The sequence below is a fragment of the Talpa europaea genome (assembly GCF_964194135.1).
Source record: "Talpa europaea genome assembly, chromosome: 10".
NCBI lineage: Eukaryota > Metazoa > Chordata > Mammalia > Eulipotyphla > Talpidae > Talpa > Talpa europaea.
This window is the reverse complement of record NC_140077.1, coordinates 112031151-112044309: the sequence shown is the minus strand read 5'-3', so window position 1 is coordinate 112044309 and position 13159 is coordinate 112031151. Positions and strand designations below refer to the sequence as shown.

Sequence of the window (13159 nt, the reverse complement as noted above, 5' to 3'; positions counted from 1 at the left end):
AAAGTTGGCGCTCCGGCTCGGGCTGCCGCCCGCCTCCCCCTTGGTGCCCCCCAGCCCCCGCGCGCCCGTGGGGCGCCCCCCGCGCGCGCCCCTCCCGCGCGCCCCGGGCCCGCCGCCCGTGCGCCCTCACCATGATCAGCGTGTGGTTCCTCTGCTCCGCCGAGGCGGCCTCCGCATCCTGCTGGGGTTTGCTCTGGTGCGGCTGCTTGCCCGCGCCGGCGCCCGATTTCTTGGCCCGCTGCTCCAGGGTGCGCTGGTAGAGGCTCACGGTGTCCCGGCGCTCCAGCTCCAGCTGCTCCACCTGAGCCTGCTGGTACCTGTTCTCGCAGTTGACGTGGTGCCGCCGGCAGCCCTCGATGCGCTGGCGGAGCCGCTCCACCACGGTGCTGTGCTTGGGGACGGCCGCCGAGCCGGGGCCCCCCGAGCCGCCGCAGCCCGCGGCGGGGTGGCCGGCGCCCGGGGCCGCGGGCGCACCGCCGGGCGCGCCACTCGCGCCGAGGCCGGCGCCGGCGAGGCCGCCGCTCAGGCTGCTGTTGATGCAGACGCTGCTGCCATTCGCGGCGGCCGCGGGGGCCGCGAAATCCCCCATCCTGCTCCCCGGGCACACTATTTTGGAAGAACTTTTTTTATCCACCCCCCCGATCAGCCTCCTCCTTGGGTCCAAGGATTAAAATAGTTTAAGTGGAACGCGGGGGAGACGCAAGCACATGGATGGAAACAGCGATCCCGACGGGGCGAAAAAAAAAAGGGGGGGGGAGAGAGATTTTGGGGTGGTTTTTTTTGTTTCCTTTTTTTTAAACTGTACAGCTCGCGGGGGAGAGGGGGGGCTGTTCTCGGGGTGCCACCGGGCACCTATCCACGAGGAGAATCACAACAAACTGCGCCGGCAGCAAATCGGGGCGCAACTCCAGGGGCGATCCGCGCCTCGCCCGCCTTCTTTTCATCATCCAGGGCTGGCTAGTAAATTCCAGGAGGGCCCCGGCGGCCGGCGCGCATGGTCCCCGCAGCCCAGCAGCCCGCCCGTGGCCCGCGGCCGCTCCTCCGGGGCGCGCGGCGCGAGCGCACTCAGTCCCCGGCGAGCCCGCTCAGTGCATTTTCCTTCCACAAAAAAGTTTTGGTGTTTGTGCCGCCCCGAGTTCCCGGCGCGCGCGGGCCGCCCAGCTGCATTTCACGGGAGCCCGGACCCCGCGTCCTCGGGCGGGGGGCCGGGGGCGCATGGACGGTCCGCGGCGGCCGCGGCGCAGATCGGCGAGGTCCTCGGCGGCGCGGCGCGCGGAGAGCAGCCCCTGACGCCCGGCCGGGCCGCAGCCGCCGCTGCTCCTGCCACCATCACAATGATCGCGAGCTCCGCGCCTCCGCCTCCTCGCGCTCCTCCACCTCCTCCTCCTCCTCCATGCCAGCGGAGTGATACCAGGGCGCGCGGCTCGGTAAACACGGCCGCGGCGGCGGCTGGAGGCCGCGAGACGAGCCGGGGACGCGGCGCAAAACCCGGCCCGGACTCGGCCGGCAGGAGCGGGCGCGGCACGGTGCGCACCGCCCCCCGCGCCGCCCCCCGCGCCGCCCCCCGCGCCCGGCGCGCCCCGCCCGCGCCCCGACCTCGCCACGGCGCGCGCGGGGGCCGGGGCCGCCCGAGGGGGGTCGAGGCGGGTTCCGCGGGATCCCGGGAATGAATCAACTTTTGACCCGTGCGCGCGCGCGCGCGTGTGTCTGTGTGTGTGTGTGTGTGTTTGCGCGCGCGCGTGTGTGTGTGTGAGCACCCGTGTGTGTGTGTGTGTGTGTGTGCGCACCCGTGAGTGTGTGTGCGCACCCGTGCGCGCGCGCCAGGCACAGCCGCGGGGCCGCGCCGGTGGATTTCCTTATTCCGAGGCGGAGAGCTGGGCAGCCCGGGCTGTTGTGATGCCCGCGCGCCGTCTGCGGCCCAGCCCTGCTCCGGCGCGCAGAGGCTGGAGGCTCCAAGGCGCTTGTCACTCGGCCCCAACCGTGTGGCGAGGGGCCAATGAGTGACTTGTTTTTAAAATCCACGTAAGGAGCCCCGGGCCGGGCCAGCCCTGCTTCTGGACACTTGCCCCAACTCTAGGCCGGTCCCCACGCAGACGCCGAAATTATTTCTGAAGCGCAAGGCAGAGGCAGCCCCCAAAGTTGGGAGATTATTCCATTCGCTGTCTGTGATGATTGTTGGTATTAAGGGAATTATTGTTTTTACTTACCCTGGCAAAAAAAAGGAAAATAAAGCAGGCAGGGACGTGGAGGTGAGACTCACATTGCAGTTTAACAGACTGTTTTGAACACTAGGTGCTAATGACAGCGGTAATTAAGGGTCCTTCGCAAATCAAGTGGAAAGATTGCAGATTTCATGGACTGGAGCTATAGGAAAAACACAGCATTTCACAGTTTGTCATGACCAAAGCAAAAACAAGCAAAAATAACAGGCTTACTTTATTGCTGGATAGATTTCTTTCTGTGTAAATCCATCCACAACAGCACTATCCCAATGGAACGGCCACCACAGAAAGCGATCCAAACTCCCCAGCATCTTCCCAGATATTGAGTATCTTAAAAAAAAAAAAAAAAAAAAACAGTAACAACAACTAAGGAGCAAATATAATATCCTTGAGTGTATCCTTGAATCCATTGCATCTACATAAATTTTTTAAAACCAAAATGGAGAAACGGCGCTTCTGTGATCCCCAGGAAGAGGACAGTCTCTTGATGGTGAGCTGTTAATAAGAAGGCATTTTGTATTATCTCCATAAATCTTATCGAATTAGTTTTTTTAGGGTAAAAATACACCCCAATTTTCTGAAATAGCCAGGAATAAAAGAACTTTGGATCTCATGCATTAGTCATGAGAACTGATTTAAACCATCTTCATTTCTTGGCATTGCAGATTAGCATAGGATGCTATTTCTAACCTCATAATGTCAGCACTAAGAAGCTATATTTTTCTTCAATTAATCAGGTCTATATGGTGAACTAGATCTTTAACATCCACCGGGCCATATGGGAAAATGGACAGCAAGATATTGATTCGCGTGGTGCGAGGTTTCCTCTGAGCCCTGACAGCAGCGTGAGCAAGCCGCGGGGACTGACGTTGCCACCTTTTTGCGGTGGGCTGGCCGGTCAGCTTGCAGCCTCCTGTACCACAGGCACCCCTCCTTCAAGTCTGTTAGGAAATTAAACTGAATGAGTTTTAGAGCAACAATTCAGATTTTAAAGACATTCAGAAAATTATAAGAAATTATAAGAAAAAGACATCACAACCTGGCCTTTGTCTTTTTCACATCCCCACTAAGTAATATCTCTATTAATCCAGGAAGCACGTGGTTTCACTGCAGAAGGAAGCTATGACTCTGCAGTCACTCTGCTCTCTCTTTGCTGGAGTTAAATTCTTAGCCCTCCTCCTAGACAGCCCGCCCCCCCGCTCCCCCGGGGCCTCTATCACCCATAGAGGGCCCTTTTATTTACAGAAGCAGCGAGTTTGAGGGACTGGAGCATTAGTTCAGTTTTGAGACTTGGGTTTCTCAAACCCTTCCTTTTTCTTGAGACTCGGAATTAAATTTTTCATGGAGTTTATCATCTGAGAAAAAAATCACGATAGTAGAAGTGGTCATTCCCAGCAAGCCGCTTACCTCTCCTGTCATGAAGGGAACCCAAAAATACACAAGCATTTGCATCCTTCCCTTTGGGGAAGCAGCAGGTGGAGCAGTACGCTCTGTGGCTTCACCCCCAAGCTCAGCTCCCCAGTGGCAAGTGGAGCTATTCTTACACAACCACAGTCATTGTTGGCCAACTTTAGTGCATGAGTGGTCAATACCAAAGGTTGTTCATGGGATAGGTACTCACACACGTACACACACACACCACATCTTTTGTCTTTTCAAGATGGTGGCGGTGGCAGCCACAGCTCCAGGACCAAACGTGGGGGCAGGAAGGGTGAAGAGGCTGTGTGATGACAAATGGGAGAAGAGTGTTTGAGGAAATGAACCCAGCAGCACCCCACGGTGACACACTTGGTCGGAAACCTACCCTAATTGTGCAGGACGAGGGGAAGGGAGAAGCAGGAAGTGAACGCCATCGCCAACAGAAGATCAGCCTGACTTGGAGAAGCCGGGGTTTTTCTACTGGCTACGTGAGTCTCAGGATAACTCCCCACGGGCTTGCCGATCACATCCCAAAGAGCTCCTTGAAAGTCATGGAGAAGCCCGGGTTGCAGGGAAGCCATTTTCGTCCCTTCTCCCCGCCAAGCCCTCGGATGCTATGACCATCTGCTACCAAACAAAGCTTCCGGAGGGGAGCTTGGCACCCATCTTCGGAGCCGATGTTTGACGCTTGAGAACGTGAAGGCATCTGAGATGCCACAGCAGTGATGAGAAAGAAACCCCGAGACTGCCTCCCGGCCTTTGGTGACGCCTCTCTGGATGCCAGAGAGAGACGGGCTGATGACTACATGCCTACCTCAGGTTGTTGGGGCTCTGGCACCGAGCCTGAGTTGGCAGTTCTGGGGAGTTGGCCCAGAGCCCCTTTTCTTAGGCCATGGCTTCATCTTTGTCCCGTGTCCATTGATAGGACCGAGGTTTCGGGGTCTAGAAGAAGGTCTGTGTAGAAACAACAGTCTGTGTGCCACTTGTATTATTGTAGAGCAACTGAACTGGCTTCCCTCGAAGAGTGCTTGGTGAGCGGCGCTGAGTGGGAGCCCTCCCTGCCCGCAGAGCGGCCAGTCCTGAACGCCCAGCAGCCCGCAGCAGGCGCGCATATTCCTGCAAATCTACTCATGAGCTTCTGTGCACCAGGTCTTGTTCTTGTGGCAGCACCGGGTAGACAGCTGTAGAGTGTGTAGAACATGGTTCCAGACCAGCTAGACTCAGGACAATAGATGTGGGGGTGAGACTAAAATGGAAGGGAATGAGGCATTCGGGAATGAGGCTCCGAGTGAGTGCAGAAGGCTGCCCCAGGCCCGTCCTGACAAACGGGTAGAAGTCATTCAGCAGACGTGGTGGCGGGTATGCGGTGGGAGCTGAGAAATCACTGGAGCTAGGACTGAGGTGTGTCATTTCAGCAAATCTGCTGGCAGTTCCCTCTGCTAGATTGTGAGTGTCAGAGGGTGTGATGAGCAATGAGGCCGGGGAGAGAAGCAGGAGCCAGACGTGCAAGGTCATCCAGACAATGTCCTTGGGACAGTGCTGCCCTTGACAGATGAAAGCCGATGTGCGTGTTCTGCTTTACAGTGCAGCGTTCCATAGTATTTTCTAGAGTGTGTTCTGGACAACCTGGGCCTAGGAGATGTTTCAGCAGAAAAGCTTCCAAACCAAGTATGGAGATGATGCATATGCATCTCCCTCTGGAAGATTCATGTCCACATTGAAGGCCACAAGAAGCCTCTCAGCAAAGCATGTTTAACTTTGTTTAACTTTGTTTAAGCTAGCATAGCCAAACCCTGTAGGGCCTATAGAATGAAGCCCACTATAGAAAGCTCAAGGTAGGAGAGGGGAAAAATCGAAGGCAGCTGTAAATCCACTTAAGTTCACAAGAGTTGTGTGGGCAGGCTCTCTGTGACAAAGACCTCACAGCCTCACCCTCTGCCCTGCCTGTACCCAGGGCTCCAGACCCTTCCTGAACCTTCCTGGATAGGTAGCAACCCAAAGGCAAAACTCCCAGAAGGGTGTAAGTGGCTGCCTTTTTCAGCATTCCTATTTTGCACATATTATAGTAATATCTATTTCTATATAATAAAACCTTCTTATTAGGGAGAAAGGTCAGCCTTATTTAACTGAAAATCTTAATTGTGTAATATCTTTAAAGATCTAGAGTTTCATTACTTCTGAAGCCTGCTCTCTGTCTAGTATAACAAGTACTGGCTGCTTGGCGCTATTTAATGCTCTCCTTCCACCTGTAAACCAGCGGTGTGTAGGTGACATCCCCCACTGACGCAGGGTTTCAAAAGTTTGTTCCCTTAAGTCTTTCAATATTCCTAGCAAGACTCTGTTTATATTATTAATTTTCACTTTTTATTAAGAAGGGGTTTACTAAGCCCTAGACCACCTCATAAATTTTGAGAGGAATATGAATGAATGGGGTTTATTTTCTTATTCATGTACTTTAATACGTGTATAATAGTTTTACAGTCGTTCAGAGAAAGGTTATCTAAAGTCCACGGCAGACACATTTTTGCAAAGCCTTTCATTCTGCTTCACGCTCGGTGCTGAATTATTTGATATAATAAGGCATCTGCCTCAAACAAGGTCTGACTCTCATGTCAGATCTAGACTGCTTCTGAAATTGGGGGAAATATGCAGGCTTATCATTGGCCAAGCTGTTAACTTTAGCAACAATTATTTAACGACTAATCAGAGAACTGGGGGCCTTCCTGGTGGCGCAAGGATTTAGGCATCAGCACTGTGAAGCTATCTGCAGCTACCGCAGCACCAGTTCGATCCTTGGCCAGGGAGGTGACCCACATGGCGCAGCAGACCTCTCCTGTCTCGCCTGCTGCTCCCCTCAGCAGTGGATTTTAGTCAATCTGCCTATTCTGTTCCCCGCTCTGTCTCTGGTAGATCCTCTCACTCTCCACACCTCTGGCCTGTACCCCAGTTCTTGTATGTGTAAATAAATAAATCTTTAAAAAAAAAAACTAATCAGAGAACTGAATAAGCATGCTTTTTGTTGTAGAGATTTGCTGGGGATCAGTAGTGGCACCGGGTATTGCTATAGAGGTCAACTTGCTCTATTCCAGATTCTATTCTCAGCCCCATTTTGCTTATAAAGAAACAGAGGCCTGGAAAGCTTAAGGGACTTTCTCCAAACTGCAGAGCAAAATGGCAGAATCACATCTGACCCCCGGCAGTTTGACTCCAGAACTCACATTTTCGCATTGAAGGCCTGTGACATAAAGCAGGTTGCTAAGCTTCTTTCTAATGTTAAGTTTCTACTTTTCCATGAAACTAAAAGCACTGAGTTTTACCCAGATCTCACTTTAACAGAAGGGATACAGCGTGGGAACCATTCTGCCAGAGAACTCCCTGGACCGGGCCTCCCTCAGTCCCCCTTCTGGGGACTTTAGAATCCAGAGCATTTCTGTCTTGGCATTCACATTTGTAATTGTCTGGTTACTTGACTATCTCTCCCTTGTGTTTTATTGGTCTTTGAATTTCACTCAGGGCCTGGACAGAGATCTGTAGCTACTCAGGGAACAGGCAAACACAAGAAAGGACGATTTGCCATTGGCCGAAGTGACACAGTTGAAAAGGGAGGGCTGGCATGGAGCAGCAGACCCCAGGACAGGGAAAGAGGGACCACCTTGCTGCCATTCTGGGGAGGAAATGTTTTGGATCATTTCACATCCTCATAGGAGGATGATTTATTTTTCATAATGCTATTTCTCAGGGGGTGGAGAAAGTCTATAAATTGACTTGGAGAGGTAGAGTGGGCGATATGCAGAGGGTGGAGCCATCACCTGCAGACCCTCTCCTTGCACTCTTCTGTGCACCAGCAATGGGGTAAGACTCGTATACACACAGAGGCTGCTTCAGCTGCTGGCCAAGCTGCCCCCCCAACCAACGCAGTGTCCCTCACAACCCTGGGAAGTCCGTAAACTGGAGTTGGCCCAGATGCATCTTTGCCACAAGTTCAACTACACACTCTCACTCTTATATACATATGTATGTTTTAATGCAAAAGGCCCACCTACTTTATCTGCTCAGAAATAAGCAGTAGAACGAAAGGGATTATTTGGAGCGCTGAGAGTTGGTGGAGGAATGAATCGCGAATACTTACTTTGCGTCATGGCTGATGTAAGGGTTTTGAGGTAATTGTAGCTACATGCCTGAGAAAGTGCACCATGCTATGCCTCCCATTTTACAGATGCAACATGAAGGCTTAAAGAGTTTCCAGGCTGTGCTTCTATGTCAGCTCCCCAGCCTGTGTCTCACACACGGTGTGGGTTCCCCTTTGTATTGTTTTATTGCTATTGTCAGACCCTCCAGCCATTCTGTCCCTGCTATTGTCATCCATTCAGCAAATATTTATTGACTATTGACAAATCCTGTGTTAGGTGCCAGGGATTCAGAGTTGAACAGAAACATCTTCCTCCCCAAGGGAGCTTAAGAATCGGGCCAGGAGGAGGAACTGGAAAGAACACAACAGTCTAACCTCAGGGAAGTACACGCAGTTCTTGATTGACCCGAGTTTGAAGGAGGGCTCGGAAGAGGTTTGTCACCATTAAAACGAAACTAGTAAGAAGGGGGCTTGTGGGGGGAGAGGGCATTAACCTAAGCTTAGGTGGAATTACATCCATCCTAAGGAAAAGGTTACTGCCCTGTGCGTGTCATTCAAACGGTAAAAAATAATAAGGCACAGTAGTTTAAGAAATCAAAACATCACTTCCATTTTCTGATGAAAAATCACCCAAAGGTATCTGTTTCATGGCCTGGTGTCTGGTTCTCAGCGGCGCGCTCCCCTTTGAACATTGGAAGGAATCCTGGGCCCCCGAGGCCGTCTCTGAGCGGCATCCGTCACCGTTGCTCTAGTGGACAGGTCAGATCAGTGGTTTTTTAGCTGCATTGAGCCCCAAGAATTCCCTGGGAGAGGCCCCAGATGCTGGTGCTGGGTGGAAAGAGGAACAGGCTGGGTCTTGGACCCCATCAACTCAGTCTCCTTCCTTCTTATCAAGTTGGAGGAAAATTTCCTTTGAATAAAGGCCTCCAGTGTCTCTGCTGGTGAGCGCTCCCCCTGTCCCCCATGCCGCGGCCACCACTGAGCACAGCTTGCCACGTCTGTCTTCTCACCTGATGTCACCACACCCCAGTTCACACTGACTTCGAGCTGGTTCACTTGGATGCCCAAGAGCATCATCCAAGAGCTTCACGTCAGCTTCCTCAAGTTTCCCCTCGGTCCTCAGCGCTGGCTGGTTTAAGGAAGATCCACCTGAGTGCATGATGAGAAAGAGAAAACTGTTTTCTAGAACAGGTGCCACGCATACCCCAGGGGGTCCTGGGGGCTTAGGATTAGCTCCCTGCACAGTGGCGGGTGGGTTTACAAGACTCGAGAGCCAAGCCAAGGGGGTGGCTGGTGAGCTGCCTGCTCGGAGGGGGTGTCTGGACACTAGCGGGCTTCTGCCTTGCCGAGTGGGGTGGTCATGTTTGGGACCGTGGAGGGAGAGAGCTACTTTGCCGAAGTGATTTCAAGGGTCACCCAGGGATTAACCTGTCCAGGTCTTCCCCATGCCTCCGCCAGGCATGCCCCTGCCCTTCCTTTGTCTTTTAACGAGGCCAGGAAGGAATTCCACGTGACTGTGACCATTTTAGGATGCGTGTGTGTGTGTGTGTGTGTGTGTGTGTGTGTGTTAGCTCCCTTGGGAGGTGAGATTGCACACAGGTCTCCAAGTGGGCTGCGAGGCCTTTCGTTTCTCCTGCATCCTCTCCCACCAATTCTCTGTTCCAGAAAATCCTCAGCGTGGGAGAAGTAAAAGGTCCGCAATAGCTCAGCTGCCAGAAGGAGCAGACCGCACCCGGGGATGGAGCGATGGGCCAGGACGGCGACGTTTCATTGATCCCACCCTGCTCGCCATCCGTGCGTGATAACTGACAGGCGTTGCAGAAGACGAGAAGACAAGTCTAGTGGGAAGGAGCGGGAGGCACCCAACCTTAAAATAGAGCAGCATGGCATCTGCCCGTTACGATGAATTTCCAGCCATGGATGACTTGCAGGTAGATGTTACACAGATTTATAGTCATTAAATACTTTATTTCTCTCCCACAAAAACACTGACGTGTTTTTAAAAATGATGTTAATCCTCCTGAACTATTATTGTTTTGGGCTTCTTGCACCTAGTGAAGAATGCCTTTGTAACTTTTCAAAACCACCTTACCTACCTGCTCAGCCCATGATGTTTACAGAACGGCGAGGAGATTGACCTTCAGAGCCAGGGCCGTCACCCAGATCCCCTTCTTCTTGACCACGGTGATTGATTCAATGACGGGCGTGTGGCTCAGGTTGGTCCAATTAAAAGCCTCTCTAGGAATTTTGCTGGAACCACCAGAAAAGAGAAAAGGGACTTTTTTTCTCTCCAAGGAACCATGGAAGTCGAGGACCATGTAAGTGTGGAGCTGCCTGGGGGGCAGCTTGGAAAAAACATGGACAAAGACTGCTTGAAAATACAGCCAACCCAGAGGAAAGTAGAGCTGAGAAAAGAGAGTCCTTGTGACAGTGTTTCTGTCTTGGATCCAGTTGGGCCTAAATCCAGAATGCTCTGAGGAGATGAGTCAATAATTCTCTCTTTTCCAACCTTTTCCTTCTTTCTTTTCTTCCATTCTTTCAACAGTATGTTGTGTGTGTACATGTATGATATGATTGAAATCTCCATCAATTAGATACTTAGATAAATTGTATTATATTTAAATGTTAAAATGTAAGCACCAATTTAGAAGAAGCATGGAAAGCTACACATGGATCACTGATTACTTCTCGTAGCAAAATGAAAAGGTGACGACAACTAAAAGCTACTATTTGAGGACTGGATAAGTTTATATCCACAGACTCAAATAAGCAACTGTGAAAATGAGTCCTGTGCAGCCACCATGATTGACATTGACAGACATATTGTTGATTTTAAAAAGCAGGTTATAAAACAAGTTATAAAAATACTCCAAAATAAGAGTATTATAAAATAATAAAATTATGTAATTTTATGTATATGAATCTATCAAACTCTGGAAAGCGATTTAAATACCATTACTCTGGGATTGTAGGTGCTTTTTTACTACCATTTATTCTTTTCTGTGTTATTTCCACTGTACATGTACATATAAGATGTATGTATATGCAATAGAGGATGTAAATGTTCTATTTTCTGGAAAGAAAGAAAAATAGAAGGAAAGGAAGGAAGGAGAATCTGAGTAGTGCCTGTATAGAAGTTTGCCTCATTCAGGGAAAGATTCAGGGAGAAGGTGATTCCATCTCATGCCCCTTACGAAGGTATTTCTGTGTGGTCAGGTGAACAAAGGACTTCCAGAAAGATGAAACAGCAAAGATGAGGATTCAGAACAGTGAGAAGCTGTGAAGTCTTAAAGAATGCATTTTCTGATATAGCTAATTAAGAGTCAGTAAATTAGCGAGTTTCTCTTAGTAACCAGGGCAGAGTCAAAGCTGAGTTAACCACAGGAATTTCGTGTCAGGCTTGCACAACGGATGTCCTGCAGACAAGGAAAACAGCGTATCTCCAGGATTCTGGTCTCTGTACCCAGTGGCTTAACCACATCTCTCCCTGACAGTCTAATAAATATCTCCAATTTAACGTGTCTGAAGCAAAACTCTTGATTTCCTCACCAAATCTTCTCCTCCCCTATATTTCCCATCATGGTTGATTTCATGGTTGATTTTGGGCCATGGGATGCTCAGGTACTTGGTGAAACATTCTGGGTGTTTCTGGGAGGGGCTTTTGAGATGAGATTGACGTGTAAATCAACAGGCAGTAAGGTAGATTGCCATCCCTATGGAGGGTGGGCCTCATCCAATCAGTTGAAGATCTGAAAGGAACAGAAAAGACTGCAAGAAAGAGAGGATTCCTCCAGCCTGACAGCCCTCAAGAGGAGGGGGCAGGTATGAGATTTTTCTTGACTTTATAACGGTTGAAGCCTCTTGGCCTGCCTGCCTTAAGGCTGGAACTACACCATGGTTCTTCTGGATCTCAGTTTGCGGCTCACCCTGCAGATCCTGGGACTTGTCAGCCTCCATAATCACATGAATGATTATAAAAAATCACTCTGTACAAATCACTCTGTACAAATCTATCCTGCTGGTTTCATTTCTCTGGAGAACTCTGATGAATATATCCTTCCTTTCCAGTGTCCCCATAACAGAAAAAAATGACAAAATTAGTCTCCCAATGTCTAGGTATAAAAATGTTGGGGTCATCTTTGAGTCTCCTCTTTCTTGAACACCTAAGATCCAACCCCAGGCAAATCACATCAGCTCTACCTTTGAAATAAATCCAGAGTCTGACCACGATGTATTTGCCTCCTGCTGTCCTCCTGGTCAAATCGCCATCATCTCTCTTCTAGACCAATCAATAGTGTCCCAGGTGGTCTCCTCCTGCCCATCTCTGCCGCTTTACTGTCACCTTTCCACCCAACATCACAGTGCTCTTTCTCCAACACATCAGACCACGTCCATGCTTTGCTGAAAACCCAGTGATAGTTCCCGTCCCATTGAGGGTAAGATCCAAAGTCCTCCCCATGACCCCAGGCCCTTGCAGGATCTCACTGACCCTCTACCTCAATGGATCCATCTCCTACCACTCCTCACTCACTCTGCTTTCTGGCTGCCTTGCTTTTTCATTTTCTTTAATAAGCCAGGAACCCCCAGATGACACAGCGTCCTGCCTCACTCCCTACAGGTGTATCCCCAGAGAACTTCTGGGCCACCTGCTATGAAATTATCCTTCCTCACCACCTCCCCACATCCTCTTGCCCTTTTTTGAGCCATGATTCACCACCAGGCATAGACACATCTTATTTCGTTTGTCTTCAAGACCCCTCTAGAAGGCCCATGAAAGCGGAGGGGTGTGGGGCACAAGGGAGGGGCATGAGATATGTGTTGGCTGGTGAATGGAGTTCCTTTGAATACACTAACTGAAACAAGATTTCTTTTGCTGTCATGAAGGTTAACATTTATTGAGCCCATACTATTTAGTGGGCACCGTGCCATGCTTCTTGCAGGAACGGACTCATTTCATTCCCACAAGTCGGGGTGGGGGAGGGGTGGTGCACAGCATTTCCTGAATGAGGAAACTGAGGCAGAAATAACCTTATTGCTGTCACACAGATGACAAGGGGTGAGCTGGCTAGCTCCCCCATTCAGAGTGAGATTCTTGCAAATTCATTAAGAGTCACTGAAGAATAGCAAAGATTGCAAGAGATTACTGCTTACATTTACTTTCCAGGGATAAAAACATTTCCCACTACACAGTCGCTCCATCAGTTTACAGCTGAGCAGCACAGCAGGAGAGTACACAGACAGTGGGAGGCTCAGGGGACTCCTCTGCAGTTTATACTAACACACCTAAGAAGCAAATTGGACGCGACTAACAAGGTAACAGCAAAGACCTGTTTGAAACCTTTCTTGGATCATACATAACTTGTAAACTTGGTAGGAGTTTTTTACAAGC

The 13159-nt window shown here is 50.4% G+C and overlaps 1 protein-coding gene across 1 annotated transcript in view; it reads right to left on the bottom strand.

The window, feature by feature from the left end:
• The window catches only part of MAML3 (mastermind like transcriptional coactivator 3), a gene marked incomplete at both ends in the record, with an annotated part of 330636 nt that extends 330047 nt beyond the window's left edge, over nucleotides 1-589 (bottom strand). The window contains one exon of the mRNA XM_084245235.1: nucleotides 131-589. Within this exon, the coding sequence (XP_084101361.1) occupies nucleotides 131-589 (459 nt within the window). The remainder of the gene's footprint in view (nucleotides 1-130) is intronic.
• Nucleotides 590-13159: the final 12570 nt, after the last annotated feature.